The sequence below is a fragment of the Pinus tabuliformis genome, chromosome 3_2, assembly GCF_031772625.1.
Source record: "Pinus tabuliformis cultivar Carrire ecotype Pingquan chromosome 3_2, CPIR1, whole genome shotgun sequence".
Classification (NCBI taxonomy): domain Eukaryota; kingdom Viridiplantae; phylum Streptophyta; class Pinopsida; order Pinales; family Pinaceae; genus Pinus; species Pinus tabuliformis.
The window spans coordinates 822,526,981-822,545,956 of NC_142302.1; the positions used below are offsets into that span (position 1 = coordinate 822,526,981).

Genomic DNA, 18,976 nt, shown 5'->3' on the forward strand with positions numbered 1-18,976 from the left:
GTGCCATATAGACGTTTCTGTGTGAGCTGCAGATCCAAATAGCTAGACTGCAGGTAGGTGCAGGGCAGAGCAGCGCGACATCAACCAGTTTGGCACCGCGGACCACTCAAGCCATAGAGTTGGTTCAATCATTAGATCTCCGGGTAGTCGCGCTGTCGGATGAAGCTTTGAGCATGGAGGCAGAAGCTGATAAGGATACTGTCAGCGCCTTTAGAAATGTTGGCCTCAACTTGGTCATGCTCCCTAGTGAATTCCTTCACACGCTCCAAGCAGGTGTGATTGCAGAGCTTCAGGCTCGAGAGCAACGCAAACTGACCATGATCAACGAGCAGAAAGTAAACAATGAACAAATATTCGTTGAGAAGACAGCCATGCTAGAAGCACGGAAGAAGGTTCGGGAGAAGAATGATAGAACCTCAGCCGTGGTAGCCAAAGCATGTAGAACCATTCCAGAACTGCATATCCCAGAAGAAGCATCAGTGGAGGCCAACATTAGAAAATTGGCTACATGTGTGCACGATGCAAGGACAGAGATGGCCAGGGTTTAGTTTTAACTAAACCTTAAAATCACAAAGCTTGAGTTGAAGTCATAGCCTTCAAATCCACCAGAGGTCAGAGAACAGCGTAAGGAAACTATAAAGGATGCAGTCACGAGAATCGATGCCGCAGTGGTAGATTGCACTACGCCCTTTGTGCAGTCTATGGAGGTTGTTACGACTCTGTAAGAGGATCCAAACCTGCAGAGGTTGAACACAGAGACTAGGGAATTATAGCAACAATATGACAAAGCAAGAGTGATGGTGCGCACCATTGCTATATCTCAACGACTCACTAAGCTGCATAAGGTAAAGTAGTTGTTCGAACAGGTGGAGGAAATGCAATGGAAAGAGGCGGTCCTTACGGCCAGATTGAGGCCTTGGTTGGACGAGGCCTATGTCATCTCTACCACCATTGAAGAGAAGTTGCAGGCCTACAAAGGACACAGCATAAGGTCAAAGAAGACTGTGCAGGACTAGCGATCAATCATCTAGTCGAGCAGCTCAAACAGGAAGCCATGTAGAGCGCAATCAAGGTAGTAGTAGTGCAAGTCGAGTTGGGAGGTCTCCATAGTAAGATCTCCGTGCCAGAAGAGTGACTCGGAGGCGATTCACGATATTTTTATTGGGGACCTGTTGGGGTAGGGTCCCCTGTGGTCAATTTTCGGGCAAAAGCCCAAGTGTTGGGGTAGAAAGCCCAAGTTTTGTTATGTAAAGTGTAAAGTCTCCGTAAGTTGTGGTCGCGGAGTGTGTAGATAGTGAGTGTCATAAAGCAATTTTCCCTTCTTTTATGTAAGATTGTGTTGGCTTGTATAAACCTATCCATGGCCCACGAACCATGGGATTGTATAAAAAGTAGAGCCTTAGAGAGTCTAAGTAGTAGATAATTGATGTTGATGAATGTAATGGGTCGTTAGAAGTGAAGAGCGAAGAGTCTTAGAGTAGAAGAAAGGCTCTGCAGTTGAGTGCGTGGACCCCTACAACTGAGTGCGCAGTGTAGTGTTGAGTCTATAAGCAAATCTGAAGTATCAATAAAGAGATTATTTTGGAAATATCTGTGTTTTGTCCATTTACTTCTGTTATGAATGAATGTGTTTATGCTGTGATGAATATTGGGTTTATGATTTAATACTGTATTGATGTGTGATTCTGCATGGTTTACATTGTTATATGAACAAAAGTAATAATAGGTATTTATGCGAAGAATATATTAATACATGTTAAAGATATCAGACACTTAAGTTGATCTGGGTAATAACAGACTTAGGAGTAATTATAGAGGTGTGTAAGTGGTGGATTTCCCTGTTTAGGGTCTGCGGAATGTAGTCGTAGACCTTCGCAAAGGGCTGGAGGTTGGTAACAGGAAGTTATGTCGATAAGCCTTAAGGGCTTATCGATCTGTGCGATGGAAGGTTTAGGGCATAAAACGACATCATAATCATCTCTGGGTGTGGAAACTTGGTTCCAGCATCCCCCCATACTGCTTTGGGTGAGACTTCAATCCGCGCTCCACCAACGACGACGCCAAATTCTGGAGAGACCTTTGAACAAAACCTGATAAAATTTATCAAGTTCTCATAGAAAAACATCCTGCTGCCCTGACTTCTCCCATGATCAGGAGGAGAAGATAGAGTGAAAATCGCAAATAGGTGCAGATGCAGTATGCACTGACACTTTGAATTACAACCATGTTATTTTTGAGCTTTGCTTTGAGATGTTGGTGTTATATAAGTGTTTTTTGGGTGAAACACCACGTATGATCAAAGATGATCAGAGAATTATTGTCATACCTAACATTTGGTCTGTAAAAACGCCAGCTAGGCAGAGGACACCTTGGAACAAAATTTGATAAAATTTATCAGGTTCTCACAGAACAACATCTTGCTGCCTTGAATTCTCACGTGATCAAGAAGAGAAGATAAAGTGAAAATTGCAAACAGGTGCAGATGCAGTATGCACTGACACTTTGAATTCTGACCATGTTATTTTTGAGCCTTGTTTTGAGATGTTAGTGTTATATAATTGTGTTTTTCGGGTGAAATACCACTTATGATCAGAGTTGATGAAAGCATTATTGGCATACCTAACATTTGGTCTGTAGCAACGCTAGCTAGGCAAAGGACATTGAATCTATCTCAAGAATGTGTATCATTTGGTTCATTTTTCCATAGTGGTAGAGTTGTTTAATGTTTTTGGATCATTTTCTACAACGAAATATAGATTTTGGGGGTTAAAAGTTAGGAAATAAAGTTCAACGTCGTAGGATCCATTTCTATTGAATATCTTGAAAATTCATCCGCAACTAATGATGAAACTTTCAGTCTTGTACTTGCATGACATATTGTTAACAATTTCATTTTGATATTTGAAATGTATAAAAGTTTCATCCCTAAGTATTAAAATTATTGTGGTCACATCAACATGGATTTTGGTTTTTTAAATTATAAGATTATAATTTTAAGTGGATATTAATAATTACCATCATTTTCCTGCATAATTTATTTTATTATATTTTCTATTAATAATTATTAAATATGATATTATTAAATAAGCTGAAAATATTCTTCTAAATCTCTACTTGCTTCACTTTATTTAAAAAGTAGTAAATATGTTTACTCAATTTAGTTTAAAAGTAATAAATATGTTTACTTAAGTAAAAAAACTTATCTATTCTACCATTTTTGAAAAGTTGAGGATTTTTTCTGAAATTAATCCTGAAATGGACAAGGAACTGCACTCATTTTATTGAGGGGGCACTTTTGTGGAAGAGACTTTTACGGTTCCCAGACATCGGAAAAATGGACTTCAGGAGAGTGAATCTTAGATGTGGGGGAGCGGAGGAGAAGTGGTGTTGGGTGAGTTTGAAACATGAGGCACTCTTCGCTGGAAATATGTGACATTGCTTGCTGCTTTGGAGACTTAGAGACTTGCCTTGAGGAGCTTGCTGCTATTGCATAGATGTGGGATGTAGCATTTGGATTGCTTTTTTGACTTCCTCTTTTTGGCTTTCTTAAATGAAAGGTTTCACGTTTGTAGAGACCTTGCATCTTCCAGGTTAAATTTGCGAGTCTCCTTGCAACTTGGATTTCATTCGACACTTGTTTTTTGCTAATACTTTTGCTGTTTTCTCCTAATACTTCTCGGACCAATGCATTTTTCAATGAATTATATTAAATACTTATCACTATTTTCATACTCTTGCACATGTAAAGCAAACTAGTGCAAATATTTATAATTTTTCACTTATTTTAATTATGAGAATATCTTTTTAATATTTTAATTAATATAGTAAATTATCATATTTTAAAATTATTATTTGCTTGTTTTGTTTTGTTTTGTTTAGACGTCAGGTTGATAAATATGAAAACTAGTTGATAAATATTATTTAACACATCCATAAGAAAATGATCACTCATTTTAAATTAATATTTTGTAAAGATAAACGTGAATATGGATATTGTACATATTTGGATCAAAAGTTATATATAGAGAGAATTTTATCTTTTTATATATAGTTGTTTGACAAAATAATGTTAGGAATGACAATGATTGCTAAAATGTAATTATGATAGTAAGCATGACTTTATCATTAAAACAATTACATAATGACAGGAAGTTATATAGCAAAGTCCTCATATTATAATGATGTTGCTCGAGTTGATGTATTGTTGTAGAGCCATTTTTGACCTAGAATAATAAGAATTCCAATCCTTTGCTCCGTGAAGGTTTCCTCGACAATGACACTGTCAAATTTTTACCACGTAAAATTATTGTGCTTATTTGTGTAATTTATTTATTGTGTTAGATAGCTAATCCTCGAGATTACTCGAGATTAACCTTGGGTCACTTTGGGTAGTTATTGGAGTCCAAGAAGTCTCAGAAACTAATTCAATTGTTTCGTGTATGTATTAATATGTACACAGTGTACATCATCGATTGAGATCAATTAATATACATTTGATTTGGTTTCTAGTTTGGTGTGTCCAATAGTGGTATTAGAGTAGGTAGTTCATTCGCCTGTTGATTGAATTGAGGCACTAGTTTTGTGGCCAGAGAGAATGTAAGACATAAGTGCACATGATAAGGCTTGTTGATTGAATTAAGCCACTAGTTTTGTGGCCAGAGAGAATGCAAGACATAATTGTGCATGATAGGGTTCAAGTGAAGCGATTGAGGACATGTGGAGAAAGGTTTGCAAATCAATTGCTTCCCTCTAAAGCCCCTAGTATGCATTTGTGAAAGAAAGGTACATTTACAACACATAATGAAGTAGTCCTCTTTCAACAGTTTATTAAGTTATTATAAAATGAAAGCATGACATATTAAAAATTCTAATAAAATTAAAGCACGAGATATTAAAAGGAAAGTCATTTATGAGATGCTTTTGCATGAAAAATGGAGTTGTATTCTTTAAGGAAGAGGTTGTTTGCATTCACAGTAAAAAATTTTAAGGATAGTATTTGCATTTACTACAGTAAAGAAGAGTTTAATCACAGTAAAATGTATGAAGGATAGTATTTGCATTTACGACAGTAAACGTGAGTTTAATCATAGTAAGTAAAGTTTATGAAGGATTTTATTTACATATACTATAAACTGGAGTTTTTAATAAAAGATTTTTCAAGGATACAATGTTTTTACTAAGGGATTTTTGAAGGATCCTTAAAATGAAAGATATATATTTTTTGGTGGTTTGAATTAAATTTTTAATTGAAGAGTGATCAATTTTCTCATTGTCCTAGATTTAAAAAAAGAGATTTTGTCAGTTTATATATTAGTTAGACATAGATTGTAGCCGAGTGTGAAGGGCACTGTAAGAATTTTGCAGTGAAATATTAGACCAGTGAGTAACTGACTATGCGAAGCTTGCAACAGAGATAGGTATAGTGTAGGAGAAGTCAGTAAGCATGGAAGAAATGACATTCAGATTAAATTGTGGTGAAATTTAAAAATTATTTAAATAATAATTTCTAATGTGAACGATAATTTTTAAGAAATTTGTGAAAGTTTTCTTTAAATTGAGAAAGGAATAAAAAATACCTAGGAGTAAGGAGTAACTCTTAGGATGCCGCCATAATGTTCACATGTAATATTCACTATTAAAAAGATTAAAGTCAACCAACAAACTTTACGTAAAAGGAGCCAAGATAAAAGAAGTAGTAAGGCTTGCTCCTTCTTTTATTTTCATTAAATGGAGTAATTTTGATTGGCATCAGGTGGAGAAAATGAGATTTTGGGGAATGGCATCAAATTTTGATTTTGTCTTTGTTGAAGTTTAAATAACAGAGTTTATGAATATAAAATCAAGAAGGGAAAATGACATTTTGGTTAGTGAAGATTATATAGTTATTTGGTTTATTGAAGGTCTCAAGTTCAAATATTTATAGAGTTAATTTTGAAAGATATTTTTTAAAAGCTAATTTAGTGAGATATTTTTGGACTTTATGGATATAAAATCAAGAAGAGGAAATGAAATTGTGGTTGGCGAAGTTTATATAGTTATTTGGTATATTGAAGGTCTCAAGTTCAAATTTTTATAGAGACAATTTTGAAAGATATTTTTTTAAAGCTAATTTTGGGAGATATTTTTGGAGGTTGTGAACATGATTTTGGTATTTTGGAGGTTATGAACATGATTTTTGTTTCCATGAGTTGGCGACCCTGAGCATGTCACTATTTTATAAATTTGCAACTCATGCATATTGGATATAACTCACAACAAACTTGAGTTTTCATGGTATTCATTGTATGGAGCAAAGACAAAAGTTCCTATTTGTGTAGTTACAGCTATATAATCTCTTTATTCTTGAATCTTCTTTGTAAATGAGTGCATTTTCGATTGAACCCAAAACCTGGTTAATTCATCGTAATTTTTTTTTATATTGGGTGCAATTTCAGTGGTAACCGACACCCTTTTTTTCAAAGTTGATTGCTAAAGTAAATGGCCAAATTCGATGATTTGTTGGAGTTATTACGCAGTTTAATGTCATCCAGTGTTCATAACAATGTCACAGTTAGGAAGGACACGCTCTCTGACATGCAGTCATGTTTGAAAAATGCGAAAAGCAAAATTGAATTCTTGGAGCTAGAGTCACAGTTTCAAGGAGAATAAATTCAAAAGAAGACTTTTGAACCTGTTCTTGTTCAGAATAATAGTTTTTTTGAGCCCGATCATCAGTTAGAAAATTATCAAACTAATGTAGTGATTTCAAAAGCAAATGCAACTGAATGTTCTTATGAGAAGCCTGTTATTCCAAATGCTTTCATAAGACAATGGAAAGAGATTAGACACAATAAACACAAAATTTGTTTAGGTTACAACGAGGATATTCTAGATGTATCTTTTCACATTCCAGATTTTTCTAAACCTATACAATTCTGAAGTGTTGGATTTCTTGACGGTGTTGTTCCAAAACAAGTTGATTGATGCCAACAGTGTAACAGAGTTGGACATGTGAAAGATCGGTGTTTTGATCTTCACCCATGTGAGAATTATGGAAAGAGAAATCATCATACAAATAGATGTTCGAAAAGGAAGGCTACAACAAGAGAGAAGGTAAATTTCAAATTGATTGCTTCTTGGGATTGGACGAAAACAACCAATAAGATTTACAGGTCATACTGAAGAATATGTTCCAAAGCAATGGCCAGCCTTGCAGTGATAAAGAGTACTTCTCACCTTATATCCGACAAGGGGTGAATGGTTGATGGTCTATTACAAGTTCGAGTTCGATATGTCAAGCGAACCTGAGTCAGAGATGAATTGATCGAGTTGATTGAGCACTTCCATGGTTGATGGTCTACTACAGGTTCAAGTTTGAGATGTCAAGTGAGCCTGAGTCAGAGTTGAATTGATCAAGTTGATTGAGCACTTCCATTTTTGGAATTATTCAAGGAACTTCTATGATAGTTCCAGAGTTTGTGGTCACTTTAAAACCACATTTTTTGTTGTTCTAAGAACCACTATGAAGGTTCTAGAGTTCGTGTTGGTTGAGACTTTGAGTTCTCCCATCTTGGTTTGTGGTTATCCTTAAAAACCATTTTTTAGAGACATTCAGATCTTGGCTGAGATGCATTTTTGCATTTTGAGTTCTCGTTCTTGGAATTTAGTATATCCCTTCAGATTAAGGGGGGAATTTTAAATAGCTAATCCTCGGAATTAACCTTGGGTTAGTTTGGGTAGTTATTGGAATCCAAGAACTCCCGGAAACTAACTCAATTGTTTCTTGTATGTATTAATATGTACACATTGTACATCATTGATTTATCAATTAATATACATTTGATTTGGTTTCCAGTTTTGTGTGTCCTACATCTTTCTCATTGTGTATTTTTCTTTCTGATTTAATTAATTTTTATAGGCTCTAAATACCAACAAATAATAGGCTTTCTTTAAGAATAAAATTGAATATATTCATTGACAAGTGAAACATATACCTTGAGATATCTTCATTCTCAAGTGGTCACAAAAATTAAGTTTAATTTTTTGTGCTTGTTGTATTGGTAATCACAGTGATTGCAATAACTTATCAACCACCACATCCTTGGCTCGAATCATCAAACAAAATGTCCAAGGTTTTTTCTGTTGTAGAACATGCCACATTTAAACAACATGACTCGAGTCATCAAACATAATGTCCAATGTTTTCTCTGTTGTAGAACATGCCACATTTAAACAAGATGACTCCATACTGCACACTGGTGAGGATATTATTGCTATTGCACCAACCCCAGCTATTAATTGCCTGTTCAAGTGTCCAAACCGAATGAATGTGATATAACATGGAGGTTGAGATGTAGGAAGGAAATATCATGGAGGAAGTATAAGGATTTTAGAAGATTCACTCCAGGTTTCCATTTCAATAACAAATATAAGGTGACAGGTGTGTCAAAGTTCGAGGGCATATTTCCTTTCTGTGTGAAGGGGGTTTTGATAGCCTCTTAATCAATGGAGAATCTTGGATTTACAAAAAATACAGAGGGTTGAAAGGAAGTTATACTTTTGTTTCGCCTTATTCTAAGTATTGTATTACATCGATATACTCGTTGTTTCCACTCACTTAGTTTTCGAAAGGTAGCTCTAGGACTCCGCCAGCAAGTTTCATGGCACATGATTGCATGACCAACTATTTTGGTTCACGATTAACCCCTTTCTAATTCCATGACCAACAATCAACACCTTTCCTGCAATGTGGGGTCAGAGTAAATTCAAAAGCAATATTATCTATACTGGCGTTGTATATTATCCCTCTTTGTGTTTCTTTTTTCTCAATTCCTTACTAACTAAATGAATTTTTATTATTATGAAAAATGCTAATAATTTCATCAAGTTTACTTGATGTATTAAGAATATCAAATTTAATTGATGCATCCAATTTGTTAAGTAATTTTAATATTTATATAATTTTTTTTATATGTATTTTCTGTATTGTTAATTATGTAAATTTTATTAAATTTTTACTCTAATATAAAATTTTGAAAGAAAATAACTATTTTTATAAACATAATTTTATTTGTTTATCTTAAATAATTTGTATATTCATTGATTATAAAATTTAGTGTACAAATTTTTGAATTTAAAAATTCCATCCCTATTTACACCTTTCGGTCGGAGTATTGACTAGTATTGAACATATTTAGTAATTTCAATTTGTATCACATCACACCGATAGTCATTCAAATATGTAAATATTAAAATATCACACACTCTTATGAATATGATACATGGAGCTTATTAGGCCTCAATGTACTTCTCATTTTTGTCAACACTTTACTCTCCATTTGACATCTGATCAATACACTTCTCATTATTATCTGCACTTTTACTTTCCATTTGACATCTCGCACACATTTTTATGGCGACTCTTCTCCTCTCACCTTGACACTTTTGCTCATAATTTGACATTTATTTAACTACGTGACTGTTGGTTTATTGAAATCCGGGATAAATACCACGAATTGAGAGTTAGTCTTCTGAAATAAGCGAAAGGTGTCGTGATGAGAAGTCATGTCTCAGTTTAGGAAATCAAATTCAAGCAACGTATTGAATTTCAATATCCAAAATCTGAAACTCTGTGCTTTGTGATTTTATATTAGGGAAAAATTAGAGAGCTTCCTTTCATTCATCCGCAAGCCACATTAAGAAATGCATAGACCAAAAAACGATATATTTCTCTCCACACAGCGTCGTGCAAGCTGCAATTCTATAGAATCCTTCGATCTGTCTATGGCACTATCGCTGCTGTGCAAACTTTTAATTTCTTCAAGTTCTTCAGAAGAAAACCCCACATCTCGTTCTCGTATAAAGAGGGATCAGTGTCCTCTCCTTCACAAAGCAGGACTCCGTGAAAGGGTTCAAAGCTATCTAACATCAGCTCTATGCCTGCAACTCTCGGTACAATTACTGGGACCGCTCCTCATTTTACTATCAAATCCAGGTGGTATTCTCCTCCACGTAGGACGTTCCATGCTAATTATTATTCTAGCTTCAATTTTCTCCACTAATTAAGGGCATGCAGTATATTGAAATTTGGAAAAGTATTGAATTGGGTCCTCCTTCAAAGAGGGGGGAGCACAAGAAGTGAAAAGTGGGGAGCTCAAGAAGTGAAAATTTAAGTTCTCTAAGATCATTATGGAGCGCACGAATGCGAAATTTCTTGCAGCAAATAAAGTGATGAATAAAGTGATAACCTACAAAATCAAGAAATTTGTTCTTCCGAACAGTTCTGAAGACGATGAGAACCATTGGGAGCACTGCCGTGAGCTTGGAAGCATCGTTCAAAACCATTCGAGATTCAGAAGCGGGACACATGATGCAATTAAAAAAAGGGGAGAATATCGTTCAAAACCATTCGAGATTCAGAAGCGGGACACATGATGCAATTAAAAAAAAGAGAGAATATCCGACACTCGCAGACAGTGAGCGCTTTTGGATTTGATTTTTCATTGAACACAAGCAACCCAACCAGCGCAGCCGGCTATCCGCAAATGGTCCATAATAAATGCAAATGCAGATTGACGTAATGATTGGTCTGGACAACGAATATTTACGGTGCTCAATAGTAAACATTGGTTTTCCTTATATGTGTATTTTAATTAAAAAAAAAAACTTTTGGTTTGAAATGGTTTCATTTTAGTTTTGAATTTAATGCAGATTGATGTTCAGTTGGTCTGCATCTTTAGGTAAAAATTTATTGGTTTTCCTTATATGTGTATTTTAATTAAAAAAAAAACTTTTGGTTTGAAATGGTTTCATTTTAGTTTTGAATTTAATGCAGATTGATGTTCAGTTGGTCTGCATCTTTAGGTAAAAATTTATTTTTTTTAAGTTGAAAATGGTTTATTTTAGTTTTGAATTCGTGTAATTAGGTAAAAAAAAAAAAATTAGGTTGGAAATGGTTTCATTTTAATTTTGAATCTCGTGTAATTTATATTATTTTACAAAGTACGAAAATTCAATATAATAAAACGATCCATGAGTGGGATGTGTCATTCCTAAGCGTTATCCATAAACGTATGGATTTTTAATTTGGTATATAGACCAACTGAACATCAATTTGCATTAAATTCAAAATTAGAATGAAACCATTTGAAACTAAATGATATTTTTTTTTTAATTTACACGTGTAAGGAAAGCCAATATTTACTATTGACCCACCCATAAATACACAAAAGCACAGGACAATTATATATATACATATATATGAATTAAAAATCTATACATTTAGGAATGACACATCCCACTCATGGATCATTTTATTATGTTGAATTCAATTCTATTCTATCTATATATATATACTTTTCAGAAAGTGAGGAAATTAAATATTATAGAATATCCATGAGTGGGATGCGTCATTGCTAAAAGTTATCCATAAATGTTTGATTCACATATAATATTGCATAAGGAAAAATCGAGTCACTACTAACTTGGGTTGTAAGGGATATTTTCACTCTGTTTGGATACCTAAAATCAGCGCAAATGTTTTACTTATTTTTTTGAATTTTAATTAATATGTTTTACAGAGTAGTTTTTATTAAAATTTATATTTATATTTTTTATTTTTCATTTCTAAAATATTTTATAAAAAAAAATTATGATATTTATTTTATTTTTAAATTATTTTATATTTTAATTTTATATAGAAAATAAATTATTTTAATTTCTTTAAATTTTTCATCATTATATATAATTTTGTTATTAAATATTTAAATTAAAAAGTAAATCGATTGATTTTCATGATGACAAATTTAGATTTTCTATTAATTATGGAGTTTTATTTTTTATAACGATTTTTATGACATGTGATGTAATAGTAAAATGTGCAGTTGGAAATAAACAGGATGGTCCTCTTCAAAGTTAAAGATTTGGAAAAAACTTATATTGGTTTAAGAAATAGTTTTATCTTCTTATTTGAATTTATGACCATTTTACTATGATATAATATCCATAAATTTTTAAATGAATGATATGACTTCACTAGATAGTTATTATCATCGAATGATACTAAAGCATCTTTCTTTCATTGGAGATGACTCTCTCTCCTTTTCCCACAGTGCTATAACACTTAGATCTAACCCTTCCAATAACATAGATAGCAAATCTAGTAAGATATCACCCAAGACAATATTAAGGACATTTGATTTGTTGTTGTGTTTAAGTTAAATGAAAGTGAAATTTTAACCCTTGAAGCTCTTGATGATAGAACACTTTGCTTATGTTTGATGAACGTGTTCGTAGAATCATAGGTTTGCATAAATACTTAGTGACAGAACAAAGTGAGAGTTTATATTTCCCAACAAGGAATACAATACCATCCTAGGTTTCCATAAATAAGTGACAAAACAAGGAATACAATACCAGAGTTTATATTTCCAAACAAGGAATACAATACCAGAATTTATATTTGCGGGAAGTTCAAGAGTTCAATGAACATAATTCCAAGAGTTCAATGAAATCGGAGTTTAATTGATGGAGAGCTCTCGAAGACAATTTAAATATACAAATATTCATTATTTTAATTTCAAATTGGTCAATACTTCTGTTTTTTTCTGCTTAATCTATGAGAATTTAAACATTAAATTTCATAATTTAGATATTATTTTATAACATTGTCATAGCTAATTGAATTACTCCCATAGATTCTATTACTTTAATGTTCATTACTATATTATACATCAATTTTTTTAGACTTTTATGAATATGAAAATGCTATTCATTATTCATTATCATAATTTACAAAAATATTTTTATAATTATCCAACCACCAAAACAATCTATTATCAACCCCATAAAACTATATTTTATTAATAATTTGATAACATCAAGATGCAGGATTTTTCATATCAACCCTTTCAACCATTTTTCAATTCTAAACAACATGCACACTTAGCCAACAAACTCAAACTACACGAAGTGTTTTACACTGATGTTTCTGCCTCAAATTTTTGAGATTTTGGAGGAAAGAAACTTGCTCACCGATGTTTCTCACCGATATTTCTGCGTCAAATTTTGGAGATTTCGGAGAAAAGAGATTTGCTCACACTATAATATAAAAATAATATTTTTATTGTGAACATAATAATTCTATTATAAATTTATAATCTAATCACTTTAAATAAATTATAATTTATTACAGTGATCATTCTCTATTTTTAATATTTTATTAAAAATATATTAAACTAATATATTTAATATAAGCTCTGAAATAATATATATATATATATATATATAATTTATGATATATAATAAAGATCTTTTACAATATTTATATATTTTAACATTAAAATATATGAGGTATATGTCATAAAGATCTACGAATGCGTTCTTCATGCCATTTAAAAAACTTGTAAACTTTTCTTTACGCATTTTGAGACAATTGCTAGTTTATGGAAAGTAAAATTATAAAAAACTTATTTGAAATAGACACTCACCCATTCCAGCAGAAGTTGAAGCGGGGCGGGTAGTCTTGCGTCCACGCATTTTCTCCCACTCACGATCTCAAGAACCATGATCCCATAACTATAAACGTCAGCTTTTTCAGTTAATTGCCCGTGAACAGCGTATTCTGGTGCAGTGTAGCCTCTGACTTATACCAAATCCGTGAAAAACACAAATTAATGCCCGGCTTTCATAGTTAACAGAAGTCATCTGAAAATAAGTAATAAATGAGCTGCTGAACTTACATTGTTCCTCCGACTCTTGTCGAAACATGTGTTTGGCTTTCTGGGAAAAATTTAGCTAATCCAAAATCTGCAATTTTAGGATCAAGTTTGTCATCGAGAAGTATATTTGCGCATTTGATATCTCTGTGTATAATGCGCACGTCGGATTCCCCGTGCAGATATGCAAGGCCTCGAGCTGTGCCCGCTATGATATTTAAACGGATTTCCCAACTCAAAGCATTTCTTATCTCACCTGCAGACCACCAGTAATACTATTTCAAAGCCTCAGTACTAGTTACACGATTTCTGAAAACAACATGAATTCTGAAGACAGTGGCATTAGTACCAAATACGTACCGAACAAATGTTTGTCAAGACTGTTATTTGACATAAATTCGTAAACCAGCAAGCGTTTGTGCCCTCGCTTGCAACATCCTAGTAAACGAACAAGATTTCGGTGACGGACGCTGCTGATGAGCTTCACTTCCGTCAGAAATTCCTCGGCAGCTTGAGTAGTCTGCTTTCCATTCAATTTTTTAACGGCAACATACCTCCCATCCGGAAGTCTTCCCTGCAGATTGTCGAACTCATTACAATTAATCTATGAACATATCATATAATTGAACAGAGGCATCAAAATCACCTATGATATTATACCTTATAAACTTCACCGAAGCCTCCTTTGCCAAGCATGTTGTTTCTGTCAAAGTTCCCAGTCGAATCTCTGAGAACCTTGTAATCAAAAGAGACTTGCCCAAAATGTCTCCTTGCATCTAAATTCACAACAACAGTTTTATTCAGGACGATCGAATCCGACTAAGTTGTGAAAAATAAAAAAGTAAAACGGCAGGATATAAGGCAATCATATATACTGACCTGTTCTAACAGAGCTCTTCCACAGTACACATCGATGGAATACCAAGCACAACATCACAATTAGAGCTGTTCCGACGACGCTTCCCAATACTATAGACACTGTTTTCGATGTTGTTTTAGCGGAAGGATGTGTCGAATTCCCAGATAACGGTGTCAAAGGGCGTGGAAAATTCGTCGATTTGGGCGGCTTGGTCAAATCCGCCGGCGGCGCTGTCAAATTACCATTCAAACACAACTAAAAGAGTCAACAAACATACATTTTCTACCATGACGAAACGGTAAACACATGTATTTATGATATATATGAGAAAAAACAAAAAACTTCAACTAGATTCTCGTTATCAGTGAAACGCGAATAATTTGAGTAGCGAATAAAACAGGCCCACCTAGACACGATGGCCTTCACGGAAGGCAAAGCTTATTTACTATTCTATCTAATAACAAAGTTTGGTACGAAAGCAAGGTATGTAGAGGCGGAAAATCCTATTTCCACCATTATAGGATCATTAATGCGGTCTTATATGCGCGGGAGATAGACTTTTATAACACGGGCAGGGGTAACGCCCCGTTTTTATTTTTATTATCTAGTTATAAACGTCTATCTCCCGCGCGTGTAAGAGCGCATTAATGATCCTATAGTGGTGGAAATAGGATTTTCCTGTAGAGGCTGGTAAAAAAGTATATTTAATGGAGTAGGTTTACCATTAGATTTAGATTTATACTTATTTAAATTTAAGTCTGATTGTTTTTAGTGTGATTTTTTTGGGAAGTTTTTCTGATAAGTTTTTTTTTTAATTTTTTTAAAATCGTGCAATTTTTTTTTTGAAATAATAAGTTTGATGAGTAACTCTTGCTCAATCTAAGTGTCTTAATATTTTTCAGAGTGTTGAATCTATATATACTTTAAAAACTAATTTAAATAACACAAATCAAAATTTTATCTCAAAATTTTCAACCAGATTCAGATACCAAAAAATCTAAGAAATATATAAATATGAATATATATAAGTAAACCCCATTAAATATCAAATTGTGTACTTTATTGGGAGTTAATTTTTATACGAGCTTTAATAATTTATCAGGTCAGAATAAATTCAAATCGTATAATTTACATGAACAGTTATGAAATTTATTCCCAGCTCCTTTCAAGTATCGTCAGCAATCACTAAGGATTAGGTAAGGCTAATACTGGTCAAGACCATATATGAAGCCATCGGCATGACCGATATTAGCAGAAGCGTCGGTTAATATTTGTAAGGGTAAGGTCCTGGTTTTTCAATCCCTAGGATGTTTCAAAGGTTAAGTGGTGAGGTTTGAACCTTTCAGGTTTTGTGATCTAATTTTAGATAAGATTATATATATGCCTTTTTAGGATGAAGAAAACAGCCTTGGGTTTTCAAGAGATATCGTGTGGATTGCTGTTGTTTGTAAAGGAATGAACAATAGCCAGAGGAAAACCCACACCCAATCTCTAAACATAAAATCTAGAGATCTGATGTCGTAGGAAACAACGTGCAGAAGAATCCCAGTACCATTATAACGCGGACAGTATGCTTTTATTTCTATCGCGGAAAGTATGCTGTTAATTCTATCCGCTTCCTCTTTTGTGAGTATTAGTTGGCAGTTAAAAGAACTCTGCGGGCGACAGTTAAATGGCCTAAGTTTTCTTTTCTCATTTTCAGTGACACAAAGAAATTGTGCAAACTTGAGGGTTAGTTGTTACTTTTTTTTCAAAACTGGGTTAGGGCTGTGCTCATTTAGAGATTATAATAACTGTGAAAATGAATTCATAAGTCGAAAAATAAAATAAAATAAATGAAAGTAAAGTTATAATATTTAGAAATTTGTCAAATAAAATTATATAAATAATTTCAATTATTGTAAAACAAATAATTATTTAATAAAATTTTATGATAAAGGTATAATAGGGCAATTTCAATAGTTGGAATATGTTTTAAAATTAGTTTTGATGGGCAAAGGGTTCCTCTTTTTAAGGTATTAAAAACAAATTAACCATCTAAAATTTAGAGATATTTAGTACCGGTGAAAGGTATCACTTATAGATCACCAACAAATACTTCTAAGACAATAATGTATACTTACATTAGAAAATTACAATTAGAAATAACTCTCTCCACTGCTAATTAATAATTAAATTATAACAAAATTTTCCCTATCTGATAACAAAATTATAATAAATTATTCTATTATCTACCATTAATAATAGCACCATTTAAAAAATAAACCTAGGAAATTCGGGTCAACAACATTGCCAAAGCCATTGACCTTGAGGGGAATAAGGCCAGAGATAAAATCTCATCCCTGGCCTTTCAAACTTTTTGGCAAAGGATAAGGCGCACAGCTTCGGAAAAGGTAAGGAATAAGCGCCTATCCCTGGCCTTTAATCATTTAGCATGAAGATATGCTTGACATAAAATATGGACGAATATATTGAAGATACATAGATTAATCCAAGTGTTTTTTGACATTTTCCCTTGTCGAGTTTAGCCGGCATTAAATATTTTACAGCATACTACTTTAAGCAGAGACAATGATATCGAATTTTTCTATACTCTAGCAACCAAATGCAGACGATTTATGCATTCATAATAAAACGTGCGTGGAAGGCGGTCGACATGACGATTTATTTACTTACCTTCTTCATATGGCCGCTGTCCAACAACAATATTACCAGGTGGGTCATAGTTGCAGATAACGAAATTCCAATCGTTGGTACATTTTACTTTAGCGCAGCCCAGCCTCCGCGTATCTCTCCACACAACCTGAGTATAGTGCCCGCACACATTGCCTTCAGCGCAGGAATTGGAAGAGTAATTATAGTATTGCCCCCCGTTAACCCAAGCCGACACGGCGCTTCCGATGGGGTCTGATATTCCGAAGCTTTCGAAAAGATTCTCTCCATATTGACCCCCAGAGTGCTGCAGAGCGCAGTCTGCTATTCGATGGTTTGCATAATCCAGTGCGTAAGCCGCGACCGTGTTATTCCATACAAGAGCTTCCACACCCACTCGGGCTCGCGCGTCATTGTGAGGAGATAAGAATTGCTGCTGAATAGTTGCGCCGTGGGCGAAAACCGAAAATTGCAAGCAATACCATGTTAATAGCAGGGAAAAAACATTTTGGAATAACCACTTCATAGTGAAAACCCTAACCCTTTAAACCCTAACGCCAAATACAGAAAAAAGGAGGATCACTCTCTGCCCATTCCGTTTGCTCTGTCAAAAGCATGTAAGCCATTATCGATATTTATCGCCTATCTACTACCACGCATCACATTCCTTCCTTCCCACATTGTCAACATATGGTGGGACTCCATGTGAGTCGAAGATGTGGAGAAACTATAAGGTGAAAAGTCCAAAGTCAAGAGTTGATTTTTCTCTTTTAATTTTTCTGCTCGACGAGAACGACGTGTCTTGACTGTCTTCAAATCGTCTTAGTTTAGTTTATTTGAAATTGAAGTAAAAATCATTACCATTATTTAAATCATTTGCTCTGGGTCATAGTTACCCCGTTTGAATTCAAATTCCGATATAAGATAAAAAAAATACTGTACAGCATAGTTACCCATTTTGAATTTAAATTCCGATATAAGATAAAAATTCGAATGAAAAATTTTCAATTCTGATTCCATCCTACCCGCCTACAGAGTTATAGTTCCGATCCCATCTCCACCGCCATTTATTTTGGGTTTAATTTTGGATTTAGAGGACGCGGCGCTCTGCATAGATATTAACAAATCCGTGGATATCCGTCAATCGAATGGATTTGGTAAATAAGGTGGGGTAGATTGAAAATCTAGCTGTGATATCATGCAAGTTTTCTATTATACTAAAATTGATTACCATTAGTAAACTTTCAAACTATGGTTCAAAATGGCTTTAGTCTACTTAATCTATATTCCCAATAAGTGTGAAAATCCAGACCAACATTCAAATTTCCAACATTTAAATTTAATTTTTTTGTACAAAAAACTTTATTAAATCGTCAAATGGATACGATTATAATTTTTCAAATTAAGTGAGTAAATAGTATCTGTTTCTAACAATGATTAATGTTAGAATAAATCTTTCCTTTATTAAAAGATTAAATATCCACGTAAAAACCTTTTCAACAAATTTTCGTATTCAGGGTTTTAAGAAATCACGTTACTCCATCCTGCCTTATCTGTCGGTGAAAAATTCTAAACATGATTTCGATTAAACGGATAGAGTTCACATCACTATCAGCCCCGACGATTGCGCTGTCCATTCACGCGTTCGGAGAAAGTCCAGCGTCGTATAATATACGGTCATTGAAATAGGGAAACTTTTAATTTGCTGACTAGTCGTATTCAGCGAAGGAGTGCCTTCCAGGAGAAGAAAGAATAGAAACCTCCCATCTGG

At 33.8% G+C, this 18,976-nt stretch overlaps 2 protein-coding genes across 2 annotated transcripts in view; both read right to left on the reverse strand.

Moving 5' to 3' along the window:
- The window catches only part of LOC149183196 (cold-responsive protein kinase 1-like), a 48,553-nt gene extending 33,797 nt beyond the window's left edge, over positions 1–14,756 (reverse strand). The window contains exons 1-5 of the mRNA XM_089418686.1: positions 14,574–14,756; positions 14,355–14,470; positions 14,055–14,268; positions 13,719–13,950; positions 13,467–13,617 (exon numbers count right to left, since the gene is read on the reverse strand). Of these exons, the coding sequence (XP_089274812.1) occupies positions 13,467–13,617; positions 13,719–13,950; positions 14,055–14,268; positions 14,355–14,470; positions 14,574–14,628 (768 nt within the window). The 5' untranslated portion in view covers positions 14,629–14,756. The remainder of the gene's footprint in view (positions 1–13,466; positions 13,618–13,718; positions 13,951–14,054; positions 14,269–14,354; positions 14,471–14,573) is intronic.
- Positions 14,757–17,018: 2,262 nt separating this feature from the next.
- LOC149183197 (pathogenesis-related protein 1B-like) lies at positions 17,019–17,731 on the reverse strand. The gene has a single exon (XM_089414864.1). The coding sequence runs from the start codon at positions 17,729–17,731 to the stop codon at positions 17,222–17,224; it is 510 nt and encodes a 169-aa protein (XP_089270990.1). The 3' UTR covers positions 17,019–17,221.
- Between the last annotated feature and the right edge of the window lie 1,245 nt (positions 17,732–18,976).

Excerpts from the sequence above, each read along its gene's own strand:
- LOC149183197 (XM_089414864.1), bottom strand. The coding sequence starts at position 17,731 with ATGAAGTGGTTATTCCAAAATGTTTTTTCCCTGCTATTAACATGGTAT.